Consider the following 21875-nt stretch of genomic DNA (forward strand, 5'->3'; position numbering starts at 1 on the left):
TGGTAATGCGCCTGGGAAGGCAGCAGATGAAGACCTGAGTACTTGGGCCCCTGCTACCCCTGTGGGAGACCTGGATGGAGTTCCTGGCTCATGGCTTAAGCCCGGCCCAGACCTGGCTGTGGCAGCCATTGGAGGAGTGAACCAGTGAATGAAAGATCTCTCTTTGCTCTTCAAATAAATACATATAGCTTTAAGGGGGGGGGGGGGGTTCATGGAAAGTTGATTTAAAAGATGTTTATTTTGGTACAAAAAAATGGAAATCCATTCATATAAGAGGTCTTCAAAAAGGTGGTGGAAAATGCATTTAAGAAAAAATTGCACGGGTTTCAGTATTTTTTGTACCAAAATAAATATCTTTTAATTTTATCTGCCCATGAGTTTTGTGAAGTACTCTCATGTGTATAATTTAAATGCAAAAAATTAAGGGCTGGTGCTGTGGCGCAGCAGGTTAACGCCCTGGCCTGAAGCGCCAGCGTCCCATATGGGATGAGTCCTGGCTGCTCCACTTCCCATCCTGCTCTCTGCTGTGGCCTGCGAAAGCAGTGGAGGATGGCCCAGGCCCTTGGGCCCCTGCACCCGCGTGGAAGACCCGGAAGAAGCTCCTGGCTTTGGATCAGCGCAGTTCCGCCTGTTGCGGCCAATTGGGAAGTGAACCAGCAGATGGAAGACCTCTCTCTCTCTCTCTCTCTCTCTGCCTCTCCTTCTCTGTATAACTCTTTCAAATAAATAATCTTAAAAAAGAAAAAAACAAGTCGTATAAAAAACTAATTGCCATCTAAAAGATAGGGTTTGGGTGGTAATGCCTCATGATAATTTAAAACCCATTTGGTAGGATAAAGGTTGCAACAGTGATGTTAGAGGAAAAATGACCATTTCCAGTAGGGAAGCTGTCAAGAACGTTGACTTGTGAATTTCCTGCTGCAGCACGTATGCATTTGGAGAGATGCCGGGGGCAGGCGCAGTGGCCACTGCCTCCAGGGTTGGCATCCATATGGTAAATAAAATGTTTTTTTTAAAAAAAGAATGTGACCTGTTATTCTGCCTGCGGCAGGTGCACAGCGGGTCACATCTCTCCACGGGTCTAAATCCCTGTTCTCAAAGCCCCACCACATCTTTCCTTTCTTGTGAGCCTGAGCCCAAGAATACGAGGCGACCTGTCTTCCCACCCCAACTTAAGAACCCTGAGAGCGCCAGGGCCGTGAGTCCCACAAGCCTGTCTCTCAGCGTGCGCAGTCTAGGTGTGCCAAGTGCGGTGGCTCTGATGGATGCGTTCCTCTTCAGGGGGCGGGGGTGGAGGGAAAACCTCTGAACCCGCGGGAGTGAGTGGCCCCCATAAGGGTCCGTGTAAACAAGCCAGGCAGGCCATGTCCCACGTAGACTGGCAGAGGGGAAAATCCAGCACCCCCCCTGCACCCCCTTGTCCTAGGCAAGGGATCTTTCATCCCACGAGCGCGTACTTGAGGATGGCACTCTTGGGACAGAGCCAAGAGTCAAGCTCACCAGTGTGCCTGTAGGGTTGCCACGTACCCGGGCTCCTGGTTAGGGTAGAGGGATGAAGTCACTTCTGTAGCTAAGCTGGGGGCGGGGGGCTCATCAGTCCCAGGTCAGTGTGGCCTCCACAGCAGTGCCCTGGCATCTCTGGCCTCCCACAGGGCACTTGTCTCACAGTGCGCTCGCTGCACCCCCGCTGCCGCTGTGTGTGATATGGGAGAGACTACACGGAAAGGGCTATCAGCTAGAGCTGGAGGGGGTGAAGACATTGTCCCTGGCACAGCGGGGCGGAATGGCAGAGAGATGTAGGGGGGAGGCCTTTCCACTTAGATTAGTTAAGGCTGCACCCCAGTCACATGCTTGTATAGCCCCAGCAGCACGCCACACACTCGGCTCCAGCTCTGGCAAAAAAAAAAAAAAATTTTTTTTCTTAAAGATTTATGTATTTGAAAGAGTTACACAGAGAGAGAAGGAAAGGCAGAGAGAAAGAGAGTCTTCCATCCGCTGGTTCACTCCCCAGTTGGCCGCAACGGCCGGAGCTGCGCCGATCCGAAACCAGGAGCCAGGAGCTTCTTCCGGGTCTCCCACGTGGGTGCAGGGGCCCAAGGACTTGGGCCATCTTCTACTGCTTTCCCAGGCCACAGCAGAGAGCTGGATCGGAAGTGGAGCAGCTGGGACTAGAACTGGCGCCCAGATGGGATGCCGGCCCTGCAGGCGGCAGCTTTACCTGCTACGCCACAGTGCCGGCCCCCCAAGGCACACTCTCAGACTAAAGACTCGCACAGAGCACCACGGCTGAACTTGCACTCTGGGCTCTGGGCCTCCTCTGTGTCGTGGTGACAGGAAAGACAGAACGAGAGGAAGGCAGCGGTTCTCAGAGCATCACCCGAGGAACCTGGACGCACAGATGTCTTCTCTGAGCCTGCTAGGCCACCACGCGTAGCGAGGGGGCCAGAGGCTCGGTGAGAAGGCTGGGCAGCTGGGGCACGCACATGGCACAGTATTAAGATGCTGCTTGGGATGCCCGCTTCCTGTACTGGGTTCAAGTCCTGGCTCCATGCCTGATTCTAGCTTCCTGCTGTTGTGCACTTTGGAAGGCAATAGTGGTGGTTCTGAGTTGGTCCTTGACACCCACATGGGAGACCCAGATTGAGGTCCTTGCTCCTGGCTTATGGCCTGGCCCTGGCCTGGCTATTGGGGGCATCAGGGAAGTAAACCAGTAGATGGGAGCTGTCTGCCCCACCCCCTTAAACAAACAAACAAATGCACAGCTGAGTGTGCTGGCCAGCCGGGTGCGGGAACCCCAGGGTAAAAGCAGGATCCTGCGTGGACGCTAGGTTGTGACGAATCCCTCCCAGAGGGCAACAGCTGGGAAACTTGACAATGGGAAAGTGCAGGGCTAGGCCGCTTCTGACCCAGCAGAAACACTGCACAGATGACGCGCAGTCACGTCTTGGCTGCTGACAGAGTGGGCAGCCCCGGACCCCCCAACACAGAGTGGCCGACCCCCACGCCTGGGATCACAAGAGACCCAAGAAAGCAGCGGGTGAGTTCCCTTTCTAGAAGCAGGACACTGGCTTACGTGGCCCAGGCACAGCGGACCACGGTGGAAGCTGGATTTGCCAGCATGGTCCGCCTGTTTAGTCCATTTTAATGAAGCCTGGCCTTCCCGACTTCTCTTGCTGAAGCCGGGACGAAGGAGGTGGTTGAGGCCTTCAGGTGAAGTCACGCAGAGGAGAGAATGATAGGGAGACATTTCTCTTTGCAAAGATCACGTTGATCAACCGACGGAGGGACAAACAGTGCTACAGAGAGGAGTGCAGTGCTGATCCGTGCTACCGTGTGGGAAACCCCAGTGCAAAAGCCAGCTACGAAAGGTAGCGTGTTCCAGGGTGCTACTGAGATGCCAGTGACAGGCAAATCCGGCATCAGGGAGCAGGGGTGGGAAGGGAGGACTGAGACTCACTGGGGTTCCTTCCAGGGCTGACAGGAACGTTCTGGAGCCAGCAGGGATGTTCGCACAATGTTACCCGCTCGTTTGCTGCTGCCACAACTGGACACTGCCTTCAGTAAATGTATAAAGGATACAAGTGGACTCCGCTCAGGGTTCTGAAGACCGGAAGGTTCCAGGTCAGGCAGGTGCACCTAGGGAGGTCTTCTGGCTGGGGCAGACTCTGCAGAGCCCACAGAGTGGTGAGAGGGACTGCGCGTGCTGGCTCGCGTCTCATAGAGACACAGTCCCGGAGGAGTCAGGCGCCACTGTGAACCCCTCATGTTACCCTCACGGCCTCCCACAGGTCTCACCTCCAAGTGACACGGACACATGACGCTTCCGCCCGCTTAATTCCTCACGATAGGGGATCAGATTTCGTCATGGATATTGGGGGGAACATCCAAATCACAGCACGCTATTCAGAAACCACCTGGGTGTATTTTAAGACGGTCAGTTTCACGGTGTGTGAACTACCTCAGTACAGAATCCTTCCAGCAGGTGCACTACAGAGCGAAACCCCCAGCCTGGCATCTGCCTGTCATCCCGCATACCTCTTACACCCAAGCAAGATTCCTGTTCACAGAGAAGCCTTGAACCCATCTGTCCCAACGTTGTTGCAGATCTGAGGACACGTCTGTGATAATTTGGCTTCTAAGCTGCCTTACTACAGAGTGAAGATACGGCTTAGCCCCTGGGAGGCAGAACCTGTTTGTGGTAGCTGGCAAAAAGGAAGTCTCACGCATCGGTCATTCAGCTGCCCCCACCCTCAGGCAAGCTAGGAGAGGGAAAGGAAGGTGGCAGCCTGGGCTCGATGGCTCCCAGTGCGGCAGCGGCAGGCACACACACAGGCTCAGCATCCCCAGGGTACACGCAAAGGCTCCCAGCCCCCAGGGGCACAAAGCCAGAGCTTCTCACTGAGGACAGCACCCACCTCGGGGGAAGTTTTAGATATGTGTAGGGTTGGCTGGAGCTGGTGCTGTGTGGTGTAGCAGGTAAAGCCGCCGCCTGCAGTGCCGGCATCCCATATGGGCATCGGTTCAAGTCCCGGCTGCTCCACTTCCGATCCAGCTCTCTGCTATGGCCTGGGAAAGCAGTGGGAGATGGCCCAAGTCCTTGGGTCCTTATGCCCCATGTGGGAGACCTAGAAGAAGCTCTTGGCTCCTGATTGGCGTAACTCTGGCTGTTGTGGCCATTTGGGGAGTGAACCAGTGGATGGAAGACCTCTCTCTCTCTCTCTCTGCCTTTCAAATAACTAGCTAAATAAATGTTTAAAAAAGTGTGCAGGGATGTTCTCAGTGACTAGGGGCGCTGGCATGTCGTGGGCAAGGCCCAGGGCGCTGGATTCCATGCAGGGCCTGGGCAGTTCTCCACAACAGAGAACAGATGTTCAAACATCCTGCTGATGTTACTGAAGCATTAAAGGAACAGACACTGCACCTGAGCCATTTTTGCAGATCTTAATGTGACACTGAAACTTTCTGGAATGCAATAACCTCATCCATAAAAGGACAACTGCATTCCCTTTAACCTTATCAAAGTATTTGCAATTTATTTGTCACCAATAAGACACAACTGACATCCACCTGCATTTGTAATTCCTCTGTGGCTCATGGATGGAGACAGCATCTAACCATTCCACCGTGCTCACACAGTGTAGCCCTGCCCGACTCTACACGCTGAAACTCATTTATCAGACGGTACTTAACCTTTAGGTCTCCTTTATGTTAGAGGTAAGATAGCAATCACATTTATTATTTGCTTAGATTCCGTTTCCAGTTAATGTCATTTAAGATGGGGGGGGAGCATTAGAAAATTGTTATTAAAGAAGGAAGAAAGGCATTGAGTCTGGTGGTCGACAGCTGCGGCTTCGATCCTAACAGACCTCAGGGAGGCCCAGGTGGGAGCCAGTACTTCCCTCTGGTGGCCAGAGCAGACACGGGCAGCAGAAACACACGGGAGACCCAGTCCGGCTGCTAGAGGTGCAGGCTTGGCCAGGGGTTGGGAGAGTGCCATTGTTTCCCACCTGGAAGGGCCAGTACAGAACGATTTGCAGTGGCTCAAAACAGGCAAAACCCCAGTCCTGCGAACAGCACCTGGCACGTCCCCCCTGCCCCTGGCTTCCCTTCCCCACACCCAAGGAGCTCTGGGTGAAATACTGTCCCTCTCCTGTAAAGTGGGCCACCACTTGTCCCATGTGGTTGTGAGAGCTGAGACAATACGGAGGGCTGAGGCCAGGACCTGAAACTCATTCCAGGCCTGGGTATCCTCGTCAAGCCCCAGCAGAGCCTGAGGAGCTACGGCAGCCTCAGTCTCCACCCTGGAGGAGCGTGGGAGCCGCCACCCTCGGCCAAGGTGAGATCAGAGTGGTCTAGGATGAGGTCCCTGAAGCGTGCAACCTGCTGAGCAGCTGGCTCTGGAATAGGAAAAGCTGGCCTTCAGCTACAGCACTGCCTGCCACACTCACTGGGCCATCCTGGGCTCTGAGACACTCACCAGGCACCTCCGACCTAGTGCTCACCCCTGTGCCTCTCCAGAGGACGCTCTGGTGAGCACCCTGCTTCTCAGTGGACAGGAGCCCAAGAACAGGAGTAGACTAAACAGGCAGACTTCTATCTGCTCGAGCTGTAATATCCACGTTTACTCTCTCCATTCCACAGCAAATGGGAGACCATGATGCAATGGAAAATGCATGCCTTATCTAATAGGGGAGCCACGACAGGCACACACGCGCATGCAGCAGCTGGGCCTCCTGGTCTTTATTACACACGGGGGAAGCTCCGTCAGATGGGCCTAAAGCATCTGGTGCATGTTGGGTGACTGTGAGGGAGGGGCAAGGCTGTAGGCTTGTTTAAATGGATACTGTTGGGAGGGAAGGCATCACAGGGTATTTAAATCAAACAAGGTGACTGCTCCTCTTCCTATCTAGCTCTCTGCTGTGGCCCGGGTCCTTGGGCCCCTGCACCCACGTGGGAGACCTGGAAGAAGCCTCTGGCTCCTGATCAGCTCAGCTCTGGCCATTGTGGTTATTTGGGGAGTGAACCAGCAGAATGGATGACCTCTCTCTCTCTGGCTCTACCTGTCTCTGTAACTCTGTCTTTCAAATAAATACATTCTTCTTCTTCTTCTTCTTCTTCTTTTTTTTTTTTTTGACAGGCAGAGTGGACAGTGAGAGAGAGAGACAGAGAGAAAGGTCTTCCTTTGCCGTTGGTTCACCCTCCAATGGCCGCCGCGGCCGGCGCACTGCGCTGATCCAAAGCCAGGAGCCAGGTGCTTATCCTGGTCTCCCATGGGGTGCAGGGCCCAAGCACTTGGGCCATCCTCCACTGCACTCCCAGGCCACAGCAGAGAGCTGACCTGGAAGAGGGGCAACCGGGACAGAATCCGGCGCCCCAACCAGGACTAGAACCTGGTGTGCCTGCGCCGCAAGGCGGAGGATTAGCCTATTGAGCCACGGTGCCGGCTCAAATAAAATAATTCTTAAAAAAAAAAAAGAGGCATACGTGACATACAACCCAAATGACCGTCTCATGAAGCCAGGAAGTCTGAGCCAACTTTTACTTCAAGACTGCCAGAGAGAGCTTGGCTAGAATCCTATTCAGCATTTAGTACACTCAGAAGAGGAAGCCTCAGTGTCAGGGGGAAGCAGAGAGAAGGCCTCGACCCCACTGTCACGGAGTAGGTAGCTGGTTACACCCTGAGGTCACAGAGCCAAGTGCTGTGCAGTGTGTTACACATGCCACTTGCGCCGCTGTAGCAGGGGCTCCTGTGGTTAACTTATGTAGAAGTGAAGACCTTGAGAAGTTCTATCACATCCAACAGTGGCAAACACAGCTGCCAACAGGAGTCCCAGGGCCAGCGTAAACACGTCCCGGCCTTATCTTCTACCCGTCTGTCATTCTTTCTTGCTGAGTAATATTCCACTCTATGGATATGCCACATATAATAGAAAGGCACAGGTCTCTTCATGGATATCTGGGTTGTTTCCACTGTTTGAGCTGTTATGACACTGCTACAGCCATTAGTATACAAGTTTTTGTAGGGGTTATGTTTGTGTTTCTATTAGGGTACATTCAAGGGGACTTTAATAAGCTCAGGGGACTTTCTTTGAGTGCAAAAAACTTTTTTTAACTTATTTGACAGGTAGAGTTATAGACTGTGAGAGAGAGAGAGACAGAGAGAAAGGTCTTCCTTCCATTGGTTCACCCACTAAATGGCCACTACGGCCGGTGCTGCACTGCCATCGGATGATGGCAGGAGCCAGGCGCCTCCTCCTGGTCTCCCATGGGGTGCAGGGCCCAAGCACTTGGGCCATCCTCCACTGTACTCCCGGACCACAGCAGAGAGCTGGACTGGAAGAGGAGCAACCAGGACAGAATCCGGCGCCCATATCGGATGCCGGCGCCACAGGTGGAGGATTAGCCAAGTGAGCCATGGCACCGACCCCAAAAAACTTCAAGCTACAGCAAGAGGATTTTCCAAAAAGTCTGTGGAAAAAAAAAAAAAAAAGCTTGAAAAAACATCATTTCAAAAATTTTCTTCTACCAAAACAAAACAAATTTTAATTCCCTTTCTCCATGAAGGCTTTGAAGCATACTCACGTATAATCAAATAATGGAATGGATGGGTCAAGAGCTAAGCGTGCAGTGAAGGCTTTGGCGAAACCGCCGCACTGCTGCACTGGTGGCTGCGTGCTCTGCACTCCTGCCAGCACTGTACAACTGAGCGAGCTCCAGATTCTCCGGGTCCTCCTCAGCAGCACGGGGCAGTCCTCAGACTACAGCCACCCTGGGGCAGGAGGGGCATCTCTTTTAAGGCTTTGGTTTGCATGTTCCCAATGACTGGGAAGGAACAGCTTCACATGTGAGAATTTTTTGTGTGTGGATTTTTTGGGTTGCAAGACTTTTTTTTTTTTTTTTAAGATTTATTTATTTGAAAAGTCAAGGTACAGAGAGATGGATCTTCCATCCACTGGTTCACTCCCCAGATGGCTGCAGTGGCCAATACTGGGTCAGGCCACACAGGAGTCAGGAGCCTCTTCCAGGTCTCCTACATGGGTGCAGGGGCCCCAGGACGTGGGCCATCTCCCACTGCTTTCCCAGGCCATAGCAGAGGGCTGGATGGGAAGTGGAGCAGCCGGGACTCGAACCAGCACCCACATGGGATGCCAGCCCTGCAGGCTGTGCCAGCTGCTGCAGTCTTATAGTTCTGCTGTTTACTGTTTATGGGCTACGGGTGCCGCAGGCAGCACTAACCTGCACCGCAGCGCCAGCCCCACAGGAGTTCTTTCTTGGACCTAGAACTTGCAATACTGTCTTATCGCTCGTGTTGTTTTTTCTTTCACTTTCTACAAGACTGTACTGGAAAGGCAGAAAGCAGAGAGGGAAGAAGGGACGGAGGTGGTGGTGATGGGGGGATCGTCAGACAGAGATCACTCCATCTTCCATCTGCTGGTTCACTCTGCAAATGCCTGCAACACCCAGGGCTGGGACAGCACAAAGCCAGCACCTCCATGCAGGTCTCCCACACGGTGGTAGGGGCCCAAGAACTCGAGGCACCATCTGCTCCTTCCAGGATGCATTAGCAGGAAGCTGGATCCCAAGTGGAGTAGCCAGGGCTCGGACTGCACTCGGATGTGAGATGTGGGCATTCCAGGCAGCAGGTGGCCTGCTGGGCCACCACGCCTGCCCTTGCCTTTGCTTTTTTTCTATTTAGTTAATTGAGAGGCAGAGTGACAGAGGGAGAGAAACAAGAAGGGTGTTCTCAATTTTTGATCATCTCTTTCAAACCACCCACATTTTTACATGCAAAGGAATCTATTTTTTCATTGGTTGGTTGTGAATTTGGCAGCCTATCTACAGATTTATACCCATGTTTTATTCTGAGCGTTTTATCATCATCTTATAGCTTCAGTGCTAATGTCTGTATGTCTTTGATTCATTTTCAGTGTGTGTACGTGTGTAATTTGAAAGGCAGAGAGGAGCTGGAGCTATGAAGTAGTAGGTAAAGCCTCCACCTGTGGTGCTAGCATCCCATACGGGCCCCAGTTCTAGACCCAGCTGCTCCACTGCCATCCAGCTTGCTGCTAACAGCCTGGGATAGCAGTGGAGGACAGCCCCAAAATGCTTGGGCCCCTGCACCCACGTGGGAGACTCAGAAGCAGCTCCTGGCTTCACACTGGCCCATCTCCAGCCATTGCGGCCATTTGGGGAGTGAACTAGTGGATGGAAGACCTCTCTCTCCCTCTGTAACTGCCTCCCAAATAAACAGAGAAGCAAAGGCAGACAGACAGAGACAAGAAGAGCTTATACCTGCTGCTACACTTCCCAAATATCCACATCAGCTGGGGCCCGGCCAAGGCTGAAGCTGGGGGCCAGTAATTCAATCTCTGTCTCCCATGGGCCTGCATCAGCAAGCAGGAAGCTGGAGTCAGGAGCTGGGCTGGAAATCAAACCTGGGTATTGATACGGGATGCAGGCATTTTAACAGGCATGTTTTTAGCCACTAGGCACAATGTCCACCCAAGCTACTTATTTTGAACCAGAATAAGTATTTTTAAAAGATTTACTTATTTCAAAGGCAGAGTTACAGAAACAGAGCTGATACTCCATCTGCTGGTTTACTCCCCAAATGGACACAATGGCCAGGCCAAACCCAGGAGCTTCTTCCAGGTCTCCCACGTGGGTGCAGGGGCCCAAGGACTTGGACCATCTTCTGTGGCTTTTCCCAGGCTATCAGCAGGGAGCTGGATTTGGAAGTGATACAGCCAGCACTCAAGCCAGTGCCCATATAGGGTGTCAGTGCCGTGGGCGCTGGCTCCAGGATATGCATTTTTCACATGAGCCCATGTGGTGTCTACACTCAATATAGTTGAGAAACACTGCCTTACATCCTTAATGCATTCCCGTTTTCTTGGAATCAGTGGTTCACAACCACGGTGGTGGCCTTACTTTTTAATCTTGTTTCACTTGACTTTAATGTCACTCTAATTAACATTTCCCACAGCCCTCAGCTAGTGCTTGTGTCCTGAGTGTGTCCAGAAAGCTATCACCACCTAACCTCCCTGCATCGCTGGCTCATCAATGTTTCAGGTGGCTTACATCCACCGCCTGAAGAACACCGGTATGTGATGCGAGGACTTCCCACACTGCCACCCTGAGACTGCACACAATACACGGGTGTCAAGTAGGTCTAATGTCTGTGGCTGCCACACGTCACACCTTCATCAAGAGATGAGGCTGGAAGTCACACCGGGTGGTGGTGTATGGAGGTGGGATGGAGACAGAAATCAAAGAGGAGCAAGCAGAGAATTTCAAGATTGATCTGGGAAATCAAAGACACCAAGTTGGTCAAAAACATGGTCTAGGGGCTGGTGCTGTGGCATAGCTGGTAAAGCCACCGCCTGCAGTGCCAGCATCCCATATGGGTGCCGGTTCGAGTCCAGGCTGCTCCACTTCCAATCCAGCTCTCTGCTATGGCCTGGCAAAGCAGGAGAGGATGGCTCAAGTCCTTGGGCACCTGCACCCACGTGGGAGGCCGGGAAGAAGCTCCTGGCTCCTGGCTTTGGACTGGCACAGCTCCGGCCATCACGGCCAAATGGGGATTTAACCAACGGATGGAAGACCTCTCTCTCTCTCTCTCTCTCTCTCTCTCTCTCCCTCTCCTCTCTGTGTGTAACTCTTTCAAATAAATAAATCAATTTTTTAAAAAAAATGGTTTACCACCAGCAACATTTTAACATCTGGTTACCAGGTCAGGTTCTCTTTGAGGCACTGTTTGTCCCGTTCTTGCTTTTTTGTTTCGGGGGAGGGGTAGGAATCAGTAAATATCTGGCCTTCCTTGTGCATATCTAGAACCATTTACAAATCGAACCTCACATCATAAACAAATGACCAGTGACTTAAATAGAAGAGCTTAAGCTATAAAACTCTTTCTTAGAAGAAAACATAGGGGAAAATCTTCATAACCTTGAGTATGCCAATGAACTGCAAGCTATAACATCAAAAGCACAAACAACATAAAGAAAAAATTAGGAAAACTGACCTTCAATAAAATTAACATTATCAAGAGTGAAAAGACAACCTATAGAAAAAAGAGGAAAACCTTGCAAATCATATATAAGGGTTTAATGTCAAGACCATATAAAGACATCTTACAACTCGGTAACAATGCAACTAGAAACAGGCAAACGTTCTGAATAGACGTTTCTCCAAAGGCACACTGAGAGCCAATAAACATGAAAAAGGTGTTCATGTCCACTAACTCATTAGGGGAATGCAAACCAAAGCCATTTCACACCTCTGGGACGGCTGTCCTTTAAAAAACTAAAAACCCGAGGGTGCCACGGTGCAGCGGGCTAAGCCAGCACTCAGGATATTTGCACCCCATCCCAGAGCGCCAATTCCAGTCTTGGCACCTTCACTTCCAATCCAGCTTCCTGCTAACGTGCACCAAGCAGCAGCCAACGACGATGGTTCAAGTGCTTGGGCCCCTGCCACGGGTAGCCTGGCTATTGCAGGTATCTGGGGAGTAACCAGCAGATGGAGGATCTGTCAGCCTCTGCCTCTGTAACTCTGCTTTTCAAATAAAGAAATCTTCATCAACTTTTTTTTAAATTAAGTGTTGACAAGGAGGTAGAGAAGCTGATGGTAGGATAGTAAAATGGCAGCCTCTGTGGAAAACTGTTTGGCACTTCCTAAGAAAGCTAAAAACTAACTGCAATATGGTCCAGCAATTCCACTTCTAGGTATATACCCAAAAGAAACGAAAATAAACTGTGTATGCCAATGTTCACAACAATGAATAAGTAAAATGATTATACACACACACACAGCATACCATTCCCCCATAAATAAGAATGAAGTAAATCAACCCTCTTTCATGGGTTCTGCATCTGGGGATTCAAGCAACCAAAGAAAATATTTGGAAAACACCTTGCATCTGTACTGAACACATACACATCTGATTTTTGGTCATTATTCCTGATCAACACAGTGTAACAACTATTTACACTATATTGGGTGTAAGCCACCTACAGAGAATTCTAAGTGCACAGGAGGATGTGCACACGTTATATGCCAATACCACCCCATTTTGTAAAAGGGACTTGACCTCTCCTGGATTTTGGTAGCCACAGAAGGTCCTGGAATCAGATCCCCATGGATATGGAGGGTGAGTACACCTGGCACAACATGGAGGGACCCTGGAAACACACATGAAGGGACTGAGGCCAGATACAAAGAGCACACGTTATACATCCCCTCTTACACGATGTGTTAGTCCAGTTTCCTGTGGCTATAAAGAAATACCTGAGGCTCAGTTACTGAAGAACAGATTTAGCTCACGCTTCTGGAGTTTCAAGGGCACGGTGCCAGCATGAGCTCAGCTTTGCCCTCATGACGAATAGGATCAAAATAGCAGCCGAGCGAGGCAGTGGCTGCATCACAGGAGCAGACAGACCAAGGTGCTCATTTCACAGCAACGCTCTCAGGACTAACTCAGGATCCCTTAGTCAGGGCGTGGTGGTGCAGAGCAAGGTTAAGCCGCCTTCTGCAAGGCTGGCATGCCACATGGGCACCAGCTTTGAGTCCCAGATGCTCCGCTTCTGATCCAGCTCCCTGCGCATGCACTTGGGAAAGCAGTGAGAGATGGCCCAGGTACTAATGGGGTCTCTGCCATGCACAAGGGAGACCTGGAGTGAAGCTACTGGCTTCAGCCTGGCCCAGCCCCGGCCATTGTGGCCATCTGTGGAGTTAACCAGCAGACGGAAGACCCCTCTGTTTCTTCTTCCTCAGGAACTCTGCCTTTCAAATAAACAAACAAAGCTTTTTCTTTTCTTTTTCTTTTTTTTTTTTTTTTTTGAGAGCTACCTTAAACCTTTCCAAGAGCATGGCACCAAATGATCTCCCACTAGGTTCTACCTATTAAAACTCCTATCACCTATACTCTGCCGCACAGAGGACCCAACCTGAAACACGAAGCTTTGGGGACATGCTGAAACCACAGCATATGCAATACCCAGAGCAGCTAACCCACAGACACAAGGCCTGTTAGTGGCTGCCAAAGGCCCCGAGTTCTCAAGCGGGGTACTAAGAAGTGACTTTAACAGCTGTAGGGTTTGCTATTGGGGTGATGGGGTGATGGTTGTACAACACCATAAATGTACTTAATGTCACCAAATCATACTCTTTGAAATAAACTGTAAATTCTATGTTCCATTTCTACCCACAATTAAAAAAATAAATAAAAACCATAGGTCTTCCCCAGAGGGGTCACACCCAGCTCACTATGCTTTTTACCATATGATAGAAGTAAAAAAAAAAAAAAAAAAAGCACACTTCCTTTGGAGAGATTGTTTCCCAAAGAGAAGGCGCTCACAGCCAAATAACCAGTTCCTTCTGTCACAGTCAAAAGCCCTGGTATCTTCCTACTCACCACTCTAAGGCCCCACTCACCAATGGTGTGGACACAGCCCTGCATTAAATCCACTCGCGGGGAGTCCTTGAAGCAGCAGTGTGTAAGAGTCCTGAAAACCTGCTTCTCCACTGGCGTTCAGGACCTCTCCCACTTCTCACTGCGCCCCTGCTCCTCTGTAGCCCTCCAACTGCCTTCTCAGCACAGAACACCTCTGTGTGCAGGCAAGCAGGCCCAACTGCACACGTCCAGACCACCCCCGCGGCCCACACGCCCCCGTCCTCCCCTCTGCCTTACTGGCCTTGCCTGACTGCTCTTCCACTCTTAACCTCATACTTCCATTATCAGTGAGTCCTAGTGGCTCTACCTTCTAAATGTTCCCCAAATACGATGACTGTTAGCAACCCAGCCCAAGCACCTCTTATCTCTCAGCTGATTGTTTGCTCCCAAGTCTGCTTGCTTATGTCCTGCTTCCTCTAGTCCCGTAGTTCTCACTTCAGAACTTGTTAGAGGGCCTCTGCCTGCAGTGCTGGCTTCCCATATTAGCTCCAGTTCATGTCCTGGCTGCTCTACTTCTAATCTAGCTCCCTGCTAATGGCCTGGGACAGCAGTGGAAGATGGCCCAAGCTGGAGACCTGGAAGAAGCTCCTGGCTTCGGATCAGCCCAACTTCAGCCATTCCAGCCAATCTGGGGAAGTGAACCAGCAGAGAACTCTACTCTCTGTCTATAACCTCTGCCTCTCAAATAAATAATTGAGAAAAAAAAAAAAACTTATTAGAAATGTGAATTCCCCCAATCCCAAATCCCAGAGCGACTCATCACAAACTCTGGGAGTGATGTATCAGTAAATCCTCTGTGGCAGACAGCAGCACCACCCTCCACCTCCCCTACCTTATTCCCCACACTGCTTTCTCCCTAGCTCACCTTGCACGCAGCCACACTGGACTCCTTGTAGACGACACCATATTCACAACACTCATTTTCAGCATCTTGTAAGTAGCTGTCCCCGCCTTCCCCACTCCAATATTTAATTATCTCCTCAGTGAAACCTTATCTGAATACCCTACAGAGCATCTTCACCCTGGCCTCGCCGCTTCCCCATGCTGAACTGTCCACCCAAGGACTGCTCACATGGCAGCAATCGGTGTCCTGCTGTCCTCCTATATTCTATGACGTTAGCCCATGTGGATACAGTCCTGTTTTATTCCTGCCATGCTGTGAGCAACGAAGAAGAAATCTGACATTCAACAAATGTGACCAAGGCAAGGTTTGCTGATGAGCAAACACACAGAGGAACTGAGGGGGAACATCTCATCTCACCACTACGACATTTTCAGAGCAGAAAAATGAAATAAAAGCGGAGCAAAACAGTGCACGGAGAATAGAGAAAAAGAAGGCAGCAGTTGATGGGGAAGGCTGAGTCACTCAGAATAAACCCATCTCGGGGGAGCAAGGTCCAGAGAGACTCAGAGCTGAGCCCAGCCAGAACCGTGAGCTTTCGTATGCCGCAGGGAGTGTTACAGGCAAACAGCATCCGTGCTGCCCACTGGGAGCTACAGCGTGAGAGGCTCACACCATACAGAACTAGTCCAGGAAAGACCAAGGTGCAAACTCTGAGGTATGATTTCTACTGAATGCATATGGTTTTCACACCAGCACGAAGCTGAAAAGTCCTGAGCCAAAGCATCGTAAGTCAGCAACTATCTGTATCAGATCTAAGATAAACAGCTTAGAAATAAACAACAAAACTGTTTATAAGACTGCAGCAGTTGGGATGGTGCTGTGGCTTAGTGGGATGCAGTGCTGGCATCGCACAGAGGTGCTGGTTCTAGTCCCGGCTGCTCCACTTCTGATCCAGCTCTCTGTGGCCTGGGAAGCAGCAGAAGATGGCCCCTGATTCCATGTGGGAGATCCAGAAGAAGCTCCTGGCTCCTGGATCAGCACAGCCCAGGCTGTCATGGGCATCTGGGGAGTGAATCAGCGGACGGAAAACCCCTCTAACTCTGCCTTTCAAATAAATAAATCTTTAAAATTAAAAAAAAAAAAAAAAAAGTGGGGGGGGTGGGATCCCATAGTAGCATGACTATATGGACAATAAAAAAAAAAAAAAAAAGACCGCAGGAGCAGCTGAAAGAAACATCCCCCAGTCCAGTGCACCCTTGTCAATCTTACTACCACTTTTATAGTAAGAAATCATGCCTTTGTCAAAGTCAAATAAATAACTGGTCAGATATCAATGAAGCAAGTGGAGCCCAAACTGCCTCCACCATACAGTGTACTAACATTTTATTTAGGGAAGCCTGAAAATCTACTAAAGGATAATCAAAACATCAAGCTGGGGTAAATAGACGGCAATAAGCCTTTTTAAAGACATGGTTAGAGATAATAAATTGAAGGTTATCTTTTTCCTTCTACAAAAGAGGCAAGACAAACCAAGTGTAAAAGCTAGAGATTTATTGTTATTTTGTGATTAATAAATCATCAAATTGGTTATGACACTGTCCCACACTGTCCCACCATTCACCATACACAAGCTTTTAAACCAGACTGAGGCATAAGGCAAAAAGAGCAAAGACACATGAATCCCTTCCTCTGCAACCTCCTCTCGTCATGCCTCCGCCGGACCGTCACGCATGCGCTCCTCCTGGGGGAAGCATCAGAACAGTGCATGGACTGGTGGGCAACCCGGCATCCTAACCTTTTCAAATAGCAAGCAACTTATCAAAGTAATGGAATTCAACTTGTAGTTTCCTTGATTTTATTGGTCTGACTCATTTTAGTTTAACATTTTAATTTTCTGTAACTGTACATGAGATAATATAATGACCTAAGAGAATACTGAACCAGAGTCAGCCAAATATATTACTGACCCTGAAGTTATGTTTTAATTGGTCCTAAAGGAATGTACCACCCCGACAGTTTGAGAGTTAGGCAAACAGAACTTCTGTGGGGAGGGAAGAAAATGGCTATAGAACAGCCAAATGTATTCGACATTGTTAAAACGGCTCTTTGTTGTTCACCCCTGAATACTTCATTACTACACTATATGCACAGAAATCCTAACAGAATCTTGGTTGCCAGTATTACTTAGGCTGGCCCAATCCAGGATAGACTCCGCCACCCCACCCCCACCCCACTCCCCTTTCTCTGAGGCTCTGAAAAGCACAATATTTAACTATTTCTTAATAGAACTACCCAAACACTTCAGAAACAAGTGGCTCACAAATCATTTTAAATTCATGTATTGCCTGTGCATGAGAAAACTGATAAACCAAAAGATAGTCCTATTTGTATATGGCAATTAAAAATAACTGAAACATCAAGACACTTTCAGTGAAAGCAACATTTCAATTACAAATTGTAATGCCTGCTAAACTACCTATGGGCGAAGCTGAAAAGTCCTAGGCAAATGCATTTGTGGGTATACTACAGTGCTCCTTCAGTCTGCACAAAGAGTAAGATAATTTACAGTCACTCTGTGAATGCTGAGACAATGTTACATGATGTTGTCTGTACAATTAAATGTCCTTGAACAGACAGCCAAAATCAGCTTTTCTATTATAGTTTCCAATGAACCTGACTAACCGGCACTTTTGCTGAGAGATGTTTACCAAAGATGCTGTAAGATTCTATACAACTGGGAAATACTCAGCTTTCAGAGCATTTCCTATTCTTACTTTTGTGATTACAGGTGTTTGGGTCAAATACTGCAGTTTGTTTCTAGAAAGGTGCATTCTCTGTGTTGTATACAAATAAAGCAAAAATCATCAGGAGTATAAATCTTACAGCATTCTGTTTGCAAAAATACATGCCAAAGTCACAATAAGCAATATTGTACCACAAATTATAGAGCGCAAATGATTTGCTTCTTTTTAATGCTTTTATTCTACATAAATTACTACCATAGGCTAATGTTTAAAAAGCAAATAAACTGGACAGATGCAGGACCAAAATCAGTTCACCCAACTATAAAAGGTGATGTTTTAAAAAAATTACAATAAATGCAGAAGTGTTTGATGCATGCAGTAGCCTTAAATGAAAAAGCATTGATTCCCACGGTTCCAAAAAAGAAAAACACAGAAAAACCCACACATCTTACTGAACTCCACCTTAAAATCAATCATATTGGGTTTGTTTATAACAGCACAGAATTCCAAGAGTCAAAATGAAATAAAGCAGGTATTTTAAAGATTTAAGAGCCGTTATCAAAAATAAATTACATTTTTTCAAGATACAGAAATGCTGCTATGACGGCTGGGAGCCCAGTAACCTTTCAATAGCTGCGTTGATGTCACCTCCTGTTGCTATTAGCGCCTGCAAGTTTGCTTCACGGTTCAAAAATCCCATTGCACTGAGTTGTTCCAGTTGTTGCTGAAATCTGACTTCTGGATTCTGTAGCTGTTAAAGAAGGAAAATGAATCAAATTCTAAGGGAAATCAGTCCATGTCAGACACAAATGACTTTTTAAAACTTAACTGCTCTTTTATAACATATGTCGGTTTGTTCAGTTTTAAAACGCTCTTTTCTCTTGAAACACCTCCAACGTATACAAATGTACATTAGCACTTTATTTTGTTGCTTTTGAAAAATCTATCTGAAAAGCAGGAAGAGACCAATCAATCAAATGGATTGATATTCCATCAGCTGGTTCACTCCTGAAATGCCAATAGCTAAAGCCGGATCAGGCCAAAATAGGAGCCAGAAACTGAATCCACATGTCCCATATAGGTGGAAGGGACCCAAGTACTTGAACCATTAACCGCTGCCTTCCCAGGGTGTGCATTAGCACAGAGTAGAGCCAAGACTTGAATCTCAGATACGGGATATGGGTGTCCAAAGTTTCATATTGACCACTACGCCAAATGCTCGCCTCTACTTTGTTATTTTAAATGGTCTAGTTTATACCTAAACAATAACCAGTTAGGTCATACAACTGATGTAAAAAAAAAAAACTTCAACCATTACTTTACATGCTCATGAACATGCAGAAAAACTTGGACATTTATATGTAAATTCAGAGTTCCCACTGACCAGTGTCCTAGAGCAGGCGTTTAGTCTAGAAGTTAAGACGCTTGTGTCCCACGCTGGGAATACCTGGGTTCAACCCCTTGCTCCTGATTCCAGCTTCCTATTATTGCAGACTTGGGAGGCACAATGATGGCTCAGGCAATTAAGTTCCTACTACCTATGAGTCGCTGGCTCCCAGTTCTGACAATGGTCCAGCCCAGCTGTCATATTTGGTGAGGGAACCAGCAGATGGGAGCGCACTCATGCTCACCTATAGAATTTTAAAGTTCCAATGAGGCTCAGAATGTGGATTACATTTCTGAACCAGCCATCCAACCTACAGCCTCAAAACTATACTCTTAATCCTAACGACTCAGCTGCGTCACATCTTTCTTCAGAAATGAGGCTTGTAAAGTCTGGGGGCAACCACCTTTGTATAATGGTACATTATAAACGATTATTCTAAAGATAATAAACGTTTACAATGCAAGAATATTGGGGAGAGTCTATATTTTTAGCTTTATTTGTGAGGTATATATATGTAACACAAGTTACTACAGGTGGGCAGTGCTGCGGTTACATGGAGTGAGGTAAGCAGGATTGTTTTTCAAAGTCTAAATACAAAGACTACATATGTCCAGGATGTGCTCAAGATAATCAAGTTTCTACTCTTCTCTGACAAACTTTCATTAAACAATATTCAATTCAAATGGATTTTCCAACAGGAACTTCAAAAATTAATAATTTTAAAATGCAACTTCAAAAATTACATTCCTTGTAGCATTTCTTCAAGTACAAAAATGTTTTGTTTCGTGTCTGATATAGCACCAAAGTCAACTTTTGTAACATTTATTTTTAATTTCAACTTTTTTTTTAAAGATTTATTTATTTGAAAGGCAGTTAGAGAGAGAGAGGGCTTCCATCTGCTGGTCTACTTCCCAGATGGCTGCGATGGCTGGGGATAGGCCAGGCCAAAACCAGGAGCCTGGAGCTTCATCTGGGGCTCCCACATGGGTGCAGGGGCCCAAGCACCTGGGCCATCTCCCGCTCTTTCCCAGACCATTAGCAGGGCGCTGGATGGGAAGTGGAGCAGCTGGGCCCTGAAGTGGTGCCCATTGGGATGCTGGTGTCACAGGCAGTGGCTCACCTCACTATGCCACAATGCTGGCCCCCAATGTATTTTTTAAAAGATTTATTTGAAAGGCAGAGTTAGAGAGAGAGATGGAGAGATGGAAGAGATCTCCCATCTGTTGGTTTATTCCCCAAATGGCCTAAACTTCATCCTGGGCTCCAACATGGGAGGCAGGGGCCCACGTATTCGGGTCACCTTTTGCTGCTTTCCCATATTAGCATATTGGATTTGAAGTAGAAAGTAGAGGGGCAGGCACTGTGGCGTAGCAGGTAAAGCCACGGCCTACAGTGCTAGCATCCCATTTGTGTCAGTTTGAGACCCAGCTGCTTCTTTTCCGATCCTGCTCTCTGCTGTGGCCTGGGAAAGCAGTGGAAGATGGCCCCCAAGTCCTTGGGTCTCCGCACCCGCATGGGAGACCCAGAAGAAGCTCCTGGCTCCTGGCTTTGGATTGCCACAGCTCCAACCACTGCGGCCAATTGGGGAGTGAACCAATGATGGAAGACCTTTCTTTTTCCGTCTCTCCTTCTCTCTGTGTAACTCTTTCAAATAAATAAATATTAAAAAAAAAAAAAGATAAAAGAAAGAAATAGAACAGCAGGGACTTGAACAGGCACTCAAATGGGATGCCAGTCTTTCACGCAGACACTAGCCCCTAGTCTCAGTATCTTTTAAATCTGTGCCTCTCATTAGTCTCTATACACTTAAGGACTGTGCTTTCCCCCTTTTTTCTCTTTCTGGAAATTTATGAAATGAAAGAATACTATCCATAAACAGAAAAGAGTTATTACCTGAGGATTTACTCCAGCAAGAGCCTGCAGCATCTGTTGAATAAACTGTTGGTGGCCAGGTTCGGTGGTCCCTGTTGTGGGGCTTGTGTTCTCACTGGCTGTAGTGTTAGATCCATTGGTTCCTGAAGAGCCTCCAGTGTTTCCCAAGGCCCCCAGGCCAGGAGTAAACCTAGAGGAAGAACAAACAGGTCATAAACTAGAGGACAGGAGTCAATCAGTTACGTTTTAACATACTATTAACTGAATTATCTTCTTAATAAACACTTGTAATTCTGAAAACTCTGATTTGGGAACTTGCACTGTGGCGCAGTGTGTTAAGCTGCCACCATATGAGTGCTGGTTCAAGTCCCAGCTGCCCCACTTCCAATACAGCTGCCTGCTAATGGCCTGGGAAAAGCAGAAGATGGCCCAAGTGCTTGGAATCCTGCCACTCATGTGGGAGACTGGGAAGAATCTCCTGGCTCCTGGCTACAGCCTGGCCCTGCCCTGGCTATTGCAGCTATTTGGGGAATGAATCAGCAGAATCTCTCTCTCTTTGGCTCTGCCTTTCAAATAAATACATCTTAAAAAAAAAAAAAAAAAAACTAAAAATAATCACAACCAAAAAAGGCAGAATGATATTAACCCTGAAATTCTCAGAGAAAGTTAACCATTATACACTTTCATAATCTTCCTCAAATAAACTTACCCCGGAATGAGGCCAGGGGCTTCTGTTGCTAATGTCTGTAAACCCTGCTGAATCTGTAACAAGGCCTGCATTGCTCTAGGGTTTGACATTGCTGACAGTGTATCAGGATTCTGCATCTAAAGGAAAAAGAAAATCGAGGGTTACAAGGGAATTAAAATCAGTGAAGGTAAATTCTTATATCTTTACTTGTGTTTTCAGAGAAAATCTAAAACCTCACTCCTGGACACTGGTTATCCATTAGTTTCTTTCCCAAAATAACAAGCATTTCCTCTTTTACAGCAAATCACTACCTGACCTCCCCAAGTCCATCAGCAAAGCCATTCCCATAATGGTGGACACTCTGGAAGCCGCCACTCCTCGCATGC

General features: G+C 48.1%; 1 protein-coding gene across 3 annotated transcripts in view; it reads right to left on the minus strand.

Moving 5' to 3' along the window:
* Positions 1-16334: 16334 nt before the first annotated feature.
* UBQLN1 (ubiquilin 1) overlaps positions 16335-21875 on the minus strand; it is a 62553-nt gene continuing 57012 nt past the window's right edge. For all 3 annotated transcript variants that reach the window (XM_070048911.1, XM_070048916.1, XM_070048920.1), the window contains 3 exons: positions 21511-21626; positions 20823-20991; positions 16335-18293 (listed from right to left, as the gene is read on the minus strand). In XM_070048911.1, coding sequence (XP_069905012.1) covers positions 18141-18293; positions 20823-20991; positions 21511-21626 — 438 coding nt within the window. In that variant the 3' untranslated portion in view covers positions 16335-18140. The remainder of the gene's footprint in view (positions 18294-20822; positions 20992-21510; positions 21627-21875) is intronic.

The sequence above is a fragment of the Oryctolagus cuniculus genome, chromosome 1 (assembly GCF_964237555.1).
Source record: "Oryctolagus cuniculus chromosome 1, mOryCun1.1, whole genome shotgun sequence".
Lineage (NCBI taxonomy): Eukaryota > Metazoa > Chordata > Mammalia > Lagomorpha > Leporidae > Oryctolagus > Oryctolagus cuniculus.